This window comes from Haematobia irritans, chromosome 2, assembly GCF_050003625.1.
Source record: "Haematobia irritans isolate KBUSLIRL chromosome 2, ASM5000362v1, whole genome shotgun sequence".
NCBI classification, from domain to species: domain Eukaryota; kingdom Metazoa; phylum Arthropoda; class Insecta; order Diptera; family Muscidae; genus Haematobia; species Haematobia irritans.
In genome coordinates this window covers 124,396,651-124,412,925 of record NC_134398.1, presented here as the reverse complement: position 1 = coordinate 124,412,925, position 16,275 = coordinate 124,396,651, and the positions used below count along the sequence as shown (strand labels likewise).

Below are 16,275 nucleotides of genomic sequence, written 5' to 3'. Positions count from 1 at the left end.
AAATATAACATGCTTCCCGAAAACAGATACATAATTTCCGAGAATATAACATGACTGCAGCGAACATGTTACATGGTCACCATCCAAAAATAACATTTTGCTCTTGCAACATGTTTGAGGTGATCATATTTCTTCTCTGGATGCCCTTAGACCAGTGTCGACTATGAAAGATGTTTTTCATCTGCAATAAGATAGGATGGCGTATATCTGATGAACTTTGGATATCTTTATATTTTTAAGTGGTTACTTAAAACGATGAAGTATAAAAGAAAATCATTCGTTTTGTTTGTTATTGCTGGTTTCTCTTCAATCATTATTGTTGTTTTTTATCTCAGCTTAAAACCATGCATTGCAAATCCAGCCAACTACATTCAAATCGATTACTTGAGTTTGGCAAAGGAAAAGAGATATCCGTGCAAATTTGTTTAGGCATTAGCCGACTATCAAACCTTTTTTCGGAAGGTTCAAGTGTAGTTCACTTTGGGTTGAGTGAATTACCCGATTACTAACCTTCAAGAGATTTGTGTCAAAATTTGACGTCTGTAAGTCAATTAGTTTGTGAGATAGAGCGTCTTTTGTGAAGCAACTTTTGTTATTGTGAAAAAAATGGAAAAAATGAATTTCGTGTTTTGATAAAATACTGTTTTCTGAAGGGGGAAAATACGGTGGAAGCAAAAACTTGGCTTAATAATGAGTTTCTGGACTCTGCCCCAGGGAAATCAACAATAATTGATTGCTATGCAAAATTCAAGCGTGGTGAAATAAGCACGGAGGACGGTGAACGCAGTGGACGCCCGAAAGAGGTGGTTACCGACGAAAACATCAAAAAAATCTACAAAATAATTTTGAATGACCGTAAAATGGAGTTGATCGAGATAGCAGAGGCCTTAAAGATATCAAAGGAACGTGTTGGTCATATCATTCATCAATATTTGGATATGCGGAAGCTCTGTGCAAAACGCGAGCTCACATTTGACCAAAAACAACAACGTGTTGATTCTGAGCGGTGTTTGCAGCTGTTAACTCGTAATACACCCGAGTTTTTCCGTCGATATGTGACAATGGATGAAACATGGCTCCATCACTACACTCCTGAGTCCAATCGACAGTCGGCTGAGTGGACAGCGACCGGTGAACCGTCTCCGAAGCGTGGAAAGACTCAAAAGTCCGCTGGCAAAGTAATGGCCTCTGTTTTTTGGGATGCGCATGGAATAATTTTTATCGATTATCTTGAGAAGGGGAAAACCATCAACAGTGACTATTATATGGCGTTATTGGAGCGTTTGAAGGTCGAAATCGCGGCAAAACGGCCACATATGAAGAAGAAAAAAGACAACGCACCGTGCCACAAGTCATTGAGAACGATGGCAAAAATTCATGAATTGGGCTTCGAATTGCTTCCCCACCCACAGTATTCTTCAGATCTGGCCCCCAGCGACTTCTTCTTGTTCTCAGACCTCAAAAGGATGCTCGCAGGAAAAAAATTTGGCTACAATGAAGAGGTTATCGCCGAAACTGAGGTCTATTTTGAGGCAAAACCGAAGGAGTACTACCAAAATGGTATAACAAAATTGGAAGGTCGTTATAATCGTTGTATCGTTCTTGAAGGGAACTATGTTGAATAATAAGAAGTATATACAGCACTAAGTTCGGCCGGGCCGAATCTTAAATACCCACCACCATGAACCAAATATTAGGGTTTCCTTTGAAATTTCAGGAGGGCTTGAGGAAGTGAAGTCGGTCTATATGGAGGCATTACCAAATGGACCGATAAAAACTTAATCCGATACACGTTTTTGTGTACCTCTAGATTTCCAATTTCAGACAAATTGGATAAAAACTACGGTTTCTATAAGCCCAAGACCCCAAATCGGGAGGTCGTTTTATATGGGGACCATACCAAAACATGGACCGATACTCACAATTTTTGGCACACCTCTTTATGGTCATAAAATACCTCTAGATTTCAAATTTCAGGCAAATTGGATAAAAGCTTCGGATTCTGGAAGCCCAAGAAGTAAAATCGGGAAATCGGTCTATATGGGGGCTATACCAAAATATGGACCGATACTCACCATTTTAGGCACACCTCTTTATGGTCCTAAAATACCTCTAGATTTCCAATTTCAGACAAATTGAATAAAAACTTCGGATTCTGGAAGCCCAAGAAGTAAAATCGGGAAATCGGTCTATATGGGGGCTATACCAAAATATGGACCGATACTCACCGTTTTCGGCACACCTCTTTATGACCCGAAAATACCTCTAGATTTCCAATTTCAGGCAAATAGGATAAAAACTTCGGATTCTAGAAGCCCAAGAAATAAAATCGGGAGGTCGTTTTATATGGGGACCATACCAAAACATGGACCGATACTCACAATTTTTGGCACACGTATTTGTGGTCCTACAATACCTCTAGATTTCCAATTTCAGGTAAATTGAATAAAAACTGCGGTTTCTATAAGCCCAAGAAGCAAAATCGGGAGATCGATATGGGGGCTATACGAAAACATGGACCGATACTCACAATTTTTGGCACACCTCTTTATGGGCATAAAATACCTCTAGATTTCAAATTTCAGACAAATTGGATAAAAACTTCTATTTCTATAAGCCCAAGACCCCAAATCGGGAGGTCGGTTTATATGGGGACTATGTCAAAACCTGGACCGATATAGCCCATCTTCGAACTTGACCTGCCTGCAGACAAAAGACGAGTTTGTGCAAAATTTCAGCACGATTGCTTCATTATTGAAGACTGTAGCGTGATTACAACAGACAGACAGACAGACGGACATCGTTATATCGTCTTAGAATTTCTCCCTGATCAAGAATATATATACTTTATATAGTCGGAAATCGATATTTCGATATGTTACAAACGGAATGACAAACTTATTATACCCCCGTCACCATTCTATGGTGGTGGGTATAAAAACGAATTTTGAGAAAAAAATGTGTTTTTCTTTGTTAGACCTGGGACTTATCAGCCAACCTGTTAGTTTTGCTGCAAGTAGAGGATGCTGATGAGGAATGTGGTAATTCCGAAACAGGGCTTTGCCCAAATAAATTTGACAAGCATACTTTTCCTCTGTTGGTTAAGCTACACTTGTAGTTTAGTCAATGCATGATTTTAAGCTGAGATCAAAAACAACAATAATGATAAAAGAAAATCCCTAAAAATTTTTGTTGAGAACGAAAGCAATATGAAATAGTTGTTGTGTTCATATTTTTTGTTAAGTACCACGGAGCCACCGTGTTGCAATGGTTAGCATGCCCGCCTTGCATACACAAGGTCGTGGGTTCGATACCTGCTTCGACCGAACACCAAAAAGTTTTTCAACGGTGGATTATCCCCCTCAGTAATGCTGGTGACATTTCTGAGGGTTTCAAAGCATCTCGAAGTGGTTTCACTGCAATGTGGAACGCCGTTCGGACTCGGCTATAAAAAGGAGGTCCGTTGTCATTGAGCTTAACATGGAATCGGGCAGCACTCAGTGATAAGAGAAAGTTCACCAATGTGGTATCACAATGGACTGAATAGTCTAAGTGAGCCTGATACATCGGGCTGCCACCTAACCTAACCTAACCTAAGTACCAATTTGAAATTGCGTTTCAATTTATTCATATGTTTTGTTGTTTATTTTCTTGTTAATGAAATTGAATTAAACCAAATTTGCTTGATGTACTACAATTTTTGATACTGTAGATTGTTATTACTCAGAATATTTAAAGAATCCCGAAAATTTCGGCATCCCGAAAAAAAATCCCGGGATCCCGGGATTCAATATTTTCAAATCCCGAATTATCTATATATATAAAATTCAAATTATGTTTGTTTATTTGTTTGTTTGTTTGTTTGTTTATTTGTATGTTCCGGGTTGGCGCGAAAACGGCTGAACCGATTTACTTGAAACTTTCAGAGATCGTGGGGGGCACTCATGTGCTGAAAATAGGGTACCTCATTTTTTGACATATGGTCGCGGAGAGGAACCTCCCCTTTGTCCGACTTTTTGAAAATTAAACCAAACTTGACCGATTTGCACGAAGTTTTCAGGGATAGTAGGGGTGATCCCTAGACAAAGATTCGCAATTTTTTTTTTTCGAAATTTGATCGGGAGGGGGTACCTCCCCTTAAGCGACTTTTTGTTTGTTTGTGTGGTCCGAGTTGGCTACGAAACGGCTGAACCGATTTACTTGAAACTTTCAGAGATCGTAGGGGGCGTTCATGTGGTGAAAATAGGGTACCTCATTTTTTGACACCTGGTCGCGGAGGGGGACCCCTTTGTCGGACTTTTTGAAATTTGGACCAAAGTTGACCGATTTGCTTGAAATATTCATTGAAGGTTGGGGTTGGCATCTGGACAAAGATCCGCTACTTTATATTTCGATATTTGGTGGCGGAGGGGGGCCTCCCCTTTGTTCGACTTTTTTTAAAGTACAGTGAAAAAACTAAAATTCTCTAAATTATCTGAGATTTACAGAGAACATGTGATGAGGTTATGGAATTAATATGGGGTACCCGATGATTTCATATGTGGATGGGGAGGGGGACCTCCCCCTTGCCCTACTTTTTGAAACTTGGAACAAAATTATGCGATTTGCTTGAAATTTTCATTGAATGTTGGGGTTGGCATCTAGACAAAAATCCGCTACATTATTTTTCGATATTTGGTCGGGGAGGGGGACCACCCCTTTGCCCGACTTTTTTTAAAGTACAGTGAAAACAAAACTAAACTCCCCCGACTGAAATTTTACGGAAAAAATGGGTGAGGTTATGAAATTTATATCAGGTTCCTGATTTTTTAATAAAAATAAAAGGGCATAGGGAGACATCCGCTTCTCTTAAGTACATGCAGAGAAACAATTAAACTTTACCGAGTTACTTGAAATTTACAGAGCACTTTGGAGAGATCGTAACCTCCGTCAACCGTAATAGTTGATACCTGATTTTGTGATATTTGGACGGAAGAGAGGCCGCCCCTTTAGGCTTATAATTTGCTTGACATTTTCTGGGACGTTTACAAAAGATACGCTTTTCGACATTTGGTCGGGGAGGAGGCCCTCCTCTAAAACTGCAAAAAAAAAAAATTAAGTTTTCTTGAAATTTACATAGGCAGTGGGGGAAGGTTATGAACGAAGAGGCAACCTTCCTTGCCCCACACTTGAAGGAAAGTTTCAAGAACTTTCAGGGAAGGTTAGGGGTGCTATTCACTACGGTGTTTGTCGATATTGTATCGGGGAAAGTGACGTCCCTTTAAAACAATAGAGCAAAATTTAAACATCGCCGATCTACTTGAAATTTACAGGGAACGTGGGAGGAGGTGATTAAATTTATACATGATTTTTAAATTAGTATATGATTTTTCGATATCTGGTTGGGGAAGGGGAAAATTGAAATAAACTTTGTCGATTTACTTCGATAGAATTTATAGGGACCATTGAGTAGTTGCGAAATTAATATAGGGTACGTGATAGACCGATATCAGGTCGGAGTGGAGCGAAGGTGGGGGAGGGTTCCCTTTTGTCCTTTTTTTCTTAAATTGAAAGTAGAGGGTTGTCCGTAAATGGGAACTCGGTACATAATTTTATGATTTATGCACAGGCTTCTGCCAGACTTCTTTTTAGTAAAGAACTTAAATTTACATGAAATTGGCAGCCAACGTAGAGGGTGCATAATTTTCTAACATTTTAGCAAATGTTAATGTGGTAAAATTTTTTACTAATTTTGCTTTTTCCGATTTATTGGATGGGAAAGAGTAATTCTTTGTATGTTATTATAATATAGTGCCTAATTTTCAGATATGTTGAGGAGAAGGATACCTTTCCTTGACAAACCACACTTAAAATTCACAAGAAATATAGAAGAAGGTACACCCTCTCCCGCCGTATTTGTACCTATAAAAGAAAAATCAAGTAGTCCGATTTGTTTAAAAGAATTCAAATCTTTTCGAATTTGTTTTCAGCACGGAGGATATAGTTGACTAAGTTAACGCAAAATATTCCTCCAAATATGCTTAGGAAGGCGCAGCGAAGCGGGCCGGGTTACGCTAGTGTATGTAATAAATAAGAATACAACGTCTTTAGGGGCAAATAGAAAAATTTCAATAATAGTTATAACAAAATATTATTGCTTTTAAACATTAAAATGTTATATTGATCTTATGTGGTAGGCAAATAGCTTTGCAAAGAGATGAGATTTTTGGAAGAAAAATCATAATTGCATTTTAAAAGCCATTACAAATTTTGCAATTGTGATATGAGATAGTATTATCTTTTTCATTCCCTTATTGTACACAGAAGAAAAATTAAATTATTAGAAATCGTATACAATTTTTTTTTTGCTGATTTTGATTTGGTAAAATTTTCACTAATATTAATTATTGTTAAATTAAAAATGAACTTTGAATACTCCAAAGAAAAAGGTTAGCTCCAAATCATTACCATAATGATTTAAATCAATTGCTAAAGAAATCGCAAAATCTTTTTTAAATCAAATTTTTATTTTAAACGTTCTACTTGCTTTCAGAAAATTTTTCGAAAAATATTAAGAACACAATAAATTTGAACCAATAGCAACAAATACTTGCGATTTTTTATGTACTTCGTAAAATAAAATAGCCCAACAACTACTTCATAGTACTATCACAATTTATTTATGTCCATAATATTTTTTTCACTGAGTTCAACTAAGATATACTAGCACTCCTTTGCCTTAAAAAATTTTTTTACTTACCTTATTGGTTGCACACGATGTTCTGCCGACTTTGGTCCTCCTATATCGTATGCTTTAAAGGATAAATTAACATTTCCAAATGTTTTAGATTGTTTATTGATATCCTCCACAGCAAGAGGTAGAGCACCCAGTGTTACCTGAAATAGAAAAGATATTTTTTGAAATTTATCAGTAATCGCAAAACTGTCACGGTTAAGCCCATATCCTTAGGGGTATTGAAATTCCCTTTGGTGAGTGTGCAAAATACCTTGGTATTAATTTGGACAGGAAGCTGAACTTTAAGCTTAAAATTGAAGAAAGGGCGAGAAAAGCCACGGTAACTTTGTACTCGTGCAAAAAGGCAATAGGAAAAAAGTGGGGTAAAACCAAAAATTGTGCATTGGCTATACACGGCAGTGGTTAGACCTATAATGCTATATGGTGTTGTAGTCTGGTGGCCGGCACTTCAGCAACCGACAGGTTTAGACAAAGTTCAGCGTATGGCGTGCTTGTGTATCACAGGCGCATTCAACAAGACAGGAACAAATTCGCTTAATGTCATGCTGCATCTATTGTCTTTAGACATTTTGGCCAAACAGTCAGCTGCAACAACGGCTGTGCGGCTGTGGTCGGAAAAATGTACGGTCACAGTTCGGTCTTCATAATGCCAGATGTGCCTAACGTAGTGAATTACACTCTGGCGAAACCACTTTTCGACAAAAAGTTTGAAACTCTATTTCCCAACAGTGAGGCGTGGTGCACACAGACCCCGAGGAATAAACGATATATAGATTTCTACACTGATGGCTCCAAATTGGATGGACAAGTGGTTTTCGGAGTATATTCTAAAGATCTGGAAATTCGAATAGCGAAAAGATTACTGTAGTGTTTTTCAGGCTGAAATATTAGCAATAAGAGAGGTGGTGAAGAGGTAATGTTCCAATAAATATTGGCATTAATATATACTCAGACAGTCAACCTGCAATAAAATCCTTGGACTCTGTATTCCTTAACTCGAAAACGGCCATCGACTGCCGTAAATCTCTCAAGGAGATGGCTGAGCAGTACAATATTCACCTAATAAGGATGCCTGGTCACAGAAACATACCAGGAAACTGCGAAGCTATGAGTTAGCAAGGCTAGGAACTACTCCAGGGGAACTAGAATCTGTTAGTATGTCTCTGGGTACCTGCAAGCTCTTACTGCGTGAGAAGGCATGACCAATGTTCGATGGGAGAATTGCAATGGTTGTAACAACACCAAGCAAATATGGCCCCATTTAAACTTAAACCGCACACTAGATATGCTAGTATTCTCAAGACGTCAGATATCACTCCTGATATCTGCTATAACGGGTCGCTGCCTGATAGGCGAATTTGCAAAAACTATTGGTGCGAAGTATAATGTCTACTGTATGAGCTGTCATGATGCAGAGGAAGAGGAATCAATTAAACACCTCTTGTGTGAGTGTCCTGCATTTTGTGTAAGGCGTAAGCAAATTTTAGGGGCATATAGCTTTAGATTACTGGCGGACCTCGAAAACGTCAACTTAAGCAGTCTGTTAATGTTTTTGAAACAATCTGGTTGGTTCAACAAAATAAAATAATAGAGAAGGTTCAGTGGTTAAAACTAGAAGTGCCCATAAGTAATAGGTACTTTTAGTTAAATGTGGCATCACAATGGACTGAATAGTCTAATTGAGTCTGAAACTTAATCGGGCTGCCACTATAACCCATCAGTAATCTACACAGAAAAAGGTCAAAAACGTTTATTTGAGAAAATTTTAAATAACTCCAAAATGATAAAAATCAGAGAATAATTTTAGTTAGATTGAAGAAATTTTATGAAAAGTAATATTTTTTCTGTTGTTTCAGAAAGTTTCATATAGTGAAGGAAAAAATTGAGTTAAAAATTGTTAAAATGTTTTTAGCACTACACGCAAAGAAAAAAAAAACGTTTGGAAAACGTTTTTCTTTTGTTTGGGTTTTTTGAATTGCTTCGAAAATTTTAAACTTTTATCGCCAAAAAAATTTGTTTATTACAAAATTTTTATTTTTTCAATAAAAAAAGTTATTTTTGAAACAACAACACAGCAGGGTTAGCCTGTCACAAACTGTGACTTTTGCGACATACATTTGCGACGGTATAATACGTATGTCGCAAAAGTCGTAAACCTACTGTAGAAAACCAAATTTTGAATAGAAGAAATCCTGAACATTTTTTAATTTAGTTTGACAGCATTCGCTGTGAGTTTCTGCAGAAATTTGTGAAAGTTTTCCCATGGTCAAGCCTATTTTCTTAGGTGGTATCGAAATTCCCGTTGGTGAGTGTGCAAAATACCTTGGGGTTATATTGGACAGGAGACTGAACTTAAAGCTAAGAAAGGACGAGAAAATCCACGGTTACCCTGTACTCGTGCAAAAGGCAATAGGGAACTGGGGGATTAAAACCGAAAATTGTGAACATTCCTAAGAATTGAAACTTCTTCGCACATACCATCGTCTTGGATATCATCGTATTCGCTGCCTAGCTGACGCGACTAAAGTATTTTCAGTTTGCGACTTTTGTTACTTTTTCTACATTTACGACGCGTATGTGACGTTTACGACGTTTACAACTTTGCGACAGTCGCAAACCTAAAAAAGTTTGATACAGACCATCTCTGCAACACAGTCGTTTATATCTAACACTGTTCTTTTCTGACTTTAGGTCTTTAATAAGACACGTTTTACAGTTCAAAATTTAATATAGTACAATGTAATGTTGAACATTTTTCGGAATCTTCGGAACATATGTGGAATATATGTAAAAAAAAAAAACATTGGTCGAAGCAGGGATCGAACTCACGACCCTTGGCATGCAAGTCGGACGTAGCAACCACTGCTCCACGGTGCCAAACTAAATGCTTGTTTCTGTTAAATAAACTTTGTTTATTCGGTTCGTGGGCGCCGCAAGCTATGCTATATAAATATAACTTATATGGATAATTATCTATTGATGACCATAACAGGTACATAGCTCAGTAGTTAGTGTGTTGGCTTACAAAGTGCATGGTCCGCGGTTCGATTCTCCGTCCAGGCGAAAGGTAAAAAAAAAATTAAAAATTTATAAAATCGTATAATTTCTTCTACATTGTTGGTATTACAGGAAAAGGTGTTAAGAACCAAAAAAACTCGTGGATGTGAGAAAGATGTGAGGGAAAAACAATGTTTCTTTTATATAAAGTATATATATTCTGGGTCGTGGTGAAATTCTGAGTCGATCTGAGCATGTCCGTCCGTCCGTCCGTCTATTGAAATCGCGCTAACTTCCGAACGAAACAAGCTATCGACTTGAAACTTGGCACAAGTAGTTGTTATTGATGTAGGTCGGATGGTATTGCAAATGGGCCATATCGGTCCACTTTTACTTATAGCCCCCATATAAACGGACCCCCAAATTGGGCTTGTGATGCCTCTAAAAGAATCAAATTTCATCCGATCCGGCTGAAATTTGGTACATGGTGTTAGTATATGGTATCTCACAACCATGAAAAAATTGGTCCATATCGCTCCACTTTTACGTATAGCCCCCATATAAACGGACCCCCAAATTTGGCTTGCGATTGCTCTAAGAGAAGCAAATTTCATCCGATCCAGCTGAAATTTCGTACAACCATGCAAAAATTGATCAACATCGGTCCATAATTATATATAGCCCCAATATAAACCGATCCCCAGATTTGACCTCCGGAGCCTCTTAGAGGAGCAAAATTCATCCGATCCGGTTGAAATTTGGTACGTGGTGTTAGTATATAGTCCCTAACAACCATGCAAGAATTGGTCCATATCGGTCCATAATTATATATAGCCCCCATATAAATCGATCCCCAGATTTGTCCTCCGGAGCCTCTTGGAGGTGCAAAATTCATCCGATCCGGTTGAAATTTGGAACATGGTGTAAGAATGTGGTCTCTAACAAACACGCAAGAATTGGTCCATATCGGTCCATAATGATATATAGCCCACATATAAACCGTTCCCCAGATTTGATCTCCGGAGCCTCTTGGAGGAGCAAAATTCATCCGATCCGGTTGAAATTTGCAACGAGGTGTTAGTATAAGGCCGCTAATAACCATGCTAAAATTGGTCCATATCGGTCTGTAGTTATATATAGCCGATCCCCAATTGATCCATATCGGTTCATAATCATGGTTGCCACTCGAGCCAAAAATAATCTACCAAAATTTTATTTTTATAGAAAACATTGTCAAAATGTTATTTCTATAAGAAATTTTGTCAAAATTTTATTTCTATAGAAAATTTTGTCCAAATTTTATTTCTATAGAAAATTTTGACAACATTTTATTTCTATAGAAAATGTTGTCGAAATTTTATTTTGTCAAAATTTTATTTCTATAGAAACTTTAAACTTAATTATATACGTATTTAATCGGCCATAGGAGGGGGGGGGGTATATTATCTTTGTCATTCCGTTTGTAACATATCGAAATATTGCTCTAAGACCCCATAAAGTATATATATTCTGGGTCGTGGTGAAATTCTGAGTCGATCTGAGCATGTCCGTCCGTCCGTCCGTCTGTTGAAATCACGCTAACTTCCGAACGAAACAAGCTGAGGCCATATATTACACAAACACCCATGCAAAAATTGGTCGATATCGGTCCATAATTATATATAAGCCCCATATAAACCGATCCCCAGATTTGACCTCCGGAGCACCTTGGAAGGGCGAAATTCTTCCCATTCGGTTGAAATTTGGTACGTGATGTTAGTATAGTGTATCCAACAACCATGCAGGAATTGGTTCCTATCAGTCCATAATAATATATAGCTCCCATATAAACCGATCCCCAGATTTGACCTCCGGTGCCTTTTGGAGAAGCAAAATTCATGCGATCTGGTTGAAATTTGGTACGTGGTGCTAGCATATGATATTTAACAACCATGTGAGTTGAAATTTGTGGATGACGGTCTTTCGTAGAAGTTTCTACGCAATCCATGGTGGAGGGTACATAAGATTCGGCCTGGCCGAACTTACGGCCGTTTATACTTGTTTTTTTTTTTTTTTTGAGTTAGTCTTTATGAAATGGCTTTTACATCCTGGATAAGAATCAACGTTTATCACAAAAAGTATATACTTTTCTTCCAAATACACTTCTTTACAGCGAAAAGCAAATGAGAAACGAACTTTGTCTAAAATTTCATTTGGGAGGAAAGAATTATTTTTTTGCGTGTATGCAAAGTTCAAGTAGACATAATTTAAGTAATATTTACTCGTGGACACAATTTAAGTAAAATGTAGAAAAAATATCAACAATTGTGTGTGCATTTCGAATTTGGTAAAATTTAACTGAAATCAACTAATTTGGTAAATAAAATTAAGTTAAATCGGCTATAAAAGCTAGGATAGGTTAGAGTTAGAAGTTAGGTTAAGTATACCCAGAAAAAAGTGCCTTCGAAACTAATGGAAGACATGTTCATAAATTTAGTTTAGCCATTTTATTTCCATTAAGTTAAATTTTTGTGTGAAATAATAAAATTTACTGGTTTCAGCAAAAAAATCCTAAACTGAAAGCAGTTAGGGATAGTTCATTAACTAGAATAAGATATGGAATTTTACTTATACTGATTTCTTCGCGGGGTATAAGAATTTGCAACTGAACAAGAAAATTTTATTCACTGATAACAATGCATTCATAAAAAAATGAACAAAAAACGAACTAAAACCGATTTCTTATACAATGATAAATTTGGCTTCCTTTACTATAGCAAGGAAGCCAAATAAGACTTAGCATAGAAAAATATTTTAGTTCACTCGTACTAAGAAGTATTCAATCCTTTCAAAACTTAAGGAAACACACTTGGTAGGTTAGGTTAGGTGGCAGCCCGATGTATCAGGCTCGCTTAGACTATTCAGTTCATTGCAATACCACATTGGTGAACTATTCTCTTATCACTGAGTGCTGCCCGATTCCATGTTAACATAAGCTCAATGACAAGGGACCGCCTTTTTATAGCCGAGTCCGAACGGCGTTCCACATTGCAGTGAAACCACTTAGAGAAGCTTTGAAACCCTCAGAAATGTCACCAGCATTACTGAGGTGGGATAATCCACCGCTGATAAAACTTTTGGGTGTTAGGTCAAAGCAGGAATCGAACCGACGATTGCATCACGGTCGCTCCCACTCCCAAAGATATCAATGAATTACATTGAAATTTAAACATTGTGACAAACTGGAGCACTGGTACAAGTCCTGTAATATGTAGTTCTATTTCTTGCAATTTGCACCAATTTCTCGTAGGGTTATTATACTATTTAACTACCATTTATGAAATTACAGTCTCTCATAGAAGAAAATAAGTATATACGGCCGATAGTTTGACCAGGTCGATTTTTATTGAAGTAAATAAGTAACTAATTTCCAAAAAATCCAAGAAAATTTATTTGATATAATTATTTTCTTTCACTTAATAAAGAAATTTTGTAGTTTGAAGGAAAAACTTGGAGTTCAAAATTACAAAAATGTCTTTAGTGGCATACGATGTTCAAGATGAACGCATTTGTGATAAAATTTAAAAATATGAAGAAATTCTAAACTATATCGTGGGAGACACGAATTTTCTCAAAACATAATAATTCCATGAACTAAAATAGAGTTAAATTGGCTTTAGTGATCTAATGTTAGGTTAGGTTAGGTTAGGTGGCAGCCCGATGTATCAGGCTCACTTAGACTATTCAGTCCATTGTGATACCACATTGGTGAACTTCTCTCTTATCACTGAGTGCTGCCCGATTCCATGTTAAGCTCAATGACAAGGGACCTCCTTTTTATAGCCGAGTCCGAACGGCGTTCCACATAGCAGTGAAACCACTTAGAGAAGCTTTGAAAACCCTCAGAAATGTCACCAGCATTACTGAGGTGGGATAATCCACCGCTGAAAAACTTTTTGGTGTTCGGTCGAAGCAGGAATCGAACCCACGACCTTGTGTATGCAAGGTGGGCATGCTAACCATTGCACCACGGTGGCTCCCAAGTGATCTAAAGCGATGACTTTGTTTTTGAATGTACGAGCGTACCGCTTGAACAAAAAAAAAAATACATAAACAGACAGATAGAGAGACGGTCTCAGAATTTCTTTATGATTGGTAAATTAAACGATGAGTCTCTCACGCACAGAAAAATGTTTGGACATGGTTGCCGCATCCATTTAATGATTATCTAGAACATGTAATTGCCGCGAAAACCATGTATTTTGTCTTTGTAAAAATAGTTTTCGAGCAGAGAAAAATGTATGGTGGCAATAAGCATTTGAATGGTTCTCAAATACCGCAAACATGTTCTATCATTTGAATGATAGAATTTGAGACCATTAAATAGTCGGGAAAATCATGTACCTGGCCATTCAATGTTTTTACTTTTTTACACGGAAAAAAGTATTTTTATAGGTTAAGTATATACATTTCTAGAACCATTAAATGGCCATAAAGACCATTTACATTTTTTTCGTGACCATTTAAGTTTTTAACTTTTTTGCAACGAAAAGAATTTTATAAAAACATTGAGCAGGCACACACGATTTTCATTTTGCGGGTCAGTCATATGTGGATTGTTTCTCGGAATGAACGGAGAATACGGATTTACTGTTTTGTGTTAATTTATTCGGAAGAGGTTTATGTGAAGACAAAAAAGGAAAGTGTAATTGAAACAAGTATATACGGCCGTAAGTTCGGCCAGGCCGAAGCTTATGTACCCTCCACCATGGATTGCGTAGAAACTTCTACGAAAGACTGTCATCCACAAATGTCAACTTACGAGGTTGTTAAATATCACAAGCCACGTACCAAATATTAAATATCACACCACCACGTACCAAATTTAAACCAGATCGGATGAATTTTGCTTCTCCAAAAGGCACCGGAAGTCAAATCTGGGGATCGGTTTACATGGGAGCTATATATTATTATGGACTGATAGGAACCAATTCCTGCATGGTTGTTGGATACCCTATACTAACATCACGTACCAAATTTCAACCGAATGGGAAGAATTTTGCTCTTCCAAGGTGCTCCGGAGGTCAAGTCTGGGGATCGGTTTATATGGGGCCTATATATAATTATGGACCGATATGGACCAATTTTTGCATGGTTGTTAGAGACCATATATTAACATCACGTACCAAATTTCAACTGAATCAGATGAATTTTGGTCTTATAAGAGTCTCCGGAGGTCAAATCTGGTGATCGGTTTATATGGGGGCTCTATATAATTATGGACCGATATGGACCAATTTTTGCATGGTTGTTAGAGACCATATACTAACACCATGTACCAAATTTCGGCCGGATCGGATGAAATTTGCTTCTCTTAGAAGCTCCGCAAGCCAAATTTGGGGGTCCGTTTATATGGGGGCTATACGAAAAAGTGGACCGATATGGCCCATTTGCAATCCCATCCGACCTACATTAATAACAACTACTTGTGCCAAGTTTCAAGTCGATAGCTTGTTTCGTTCGGAAGTTAGCGTGATTTCAACAGACGGACGGACGGACGGACATGCTCAGATCGACTCAGAATTTCACCGCGACCCAGAATATATATACTTTATGGGGTCTTAGAGCAATATTTCGATGTGTTACAAACGGAATGACAAAGTTAATATACCCCCCATCCTATGGTGGAGGGTATAAAAATGTACCTGTTTTTTGTTGTGCATTTTGCTATATGGTATCATTTATTTTTATTTGCAGTTACATGATGTCTGCGTTTGTACATTTGACGGACACGCAGTAAATATGGAATGATTACTTATTGTTGAAAATGAAATAAAATAGAGTGTGTAAAAATATATGATGTTTGCTTGAACGGCATTATAAATACAAATAAACAATGAATTAGTTTATAAATAAATAAAAACAAATAAATAAAGTTAATTTTGTGTTTTATTTTCTCAAGTGACGTCCTTTTTTCGACGATGAAAATAGTTTTTTCATAAAGATCAAAACATTTTAGATTGTGACCATGTTCTTTTAACTAAAAAAACATTTTGAATGAATACCATAACATTTTAAATCGTGACCATTGTCTGTTCATTCAAACAAAATTTTTTTATCAATATAATAACATTTTAGATGAGGACAATTCTATTTTTCTTAGAACCATGTTCACTGAGCCAACATGGTTGCAGGTGAAATTGTTATATGGTCGCCGCAAAAATAGCTCCTATCATATTATTTTGCTCTTCAAATATGATTGAGACAATCATGTTTCTTCTCTGCGTGTGGAAAGTGTATAATCCTCTCTAAAAGTCAACCACATTTATCTGCTTTCCTTGCTCTCGCTGGTTTTTCTGCCGTCATTCTTTTTTATTTACGCATAACATAAACATTTGCACCGATTTGTAGCAGTTAATTGCTTTCTTTCAAATTGCCAATTATAAAGCAGTTATTAAAACAAATACGCAATTGCAGATTTCTATCAAAACCAAATCCTGAAAAACTGTTTGGCTGAAGTGTGAACATTTCCAAACTAATTAACAGATAAATTGCAAATGTCA

General features: G+C 37.1%; 1 protein-coding gene across 1 annotated transcript in view; it reads right to left on the bottom strand.

The window, feature by feature from the left end:
- Gyc32E (Guanylyl cyclase at 32E) overlaps window positions 1-16,275 on the bottom strand; it is a 179,686-nt gene that overhangs the window by 125,433 nt on the left and 37,978 nt on the right. The window contains exon 2 of the mRNA XM_075294824.1: window positions 6,740-6,876. Within this exon, the coding sequence (XP_075150939.1) occupies window positions 6,740-6,876 (137 nt within the window). The remainder of the gene's footprint in view (window positions 1-6,739; window positions 6,877-16,275) is intronic.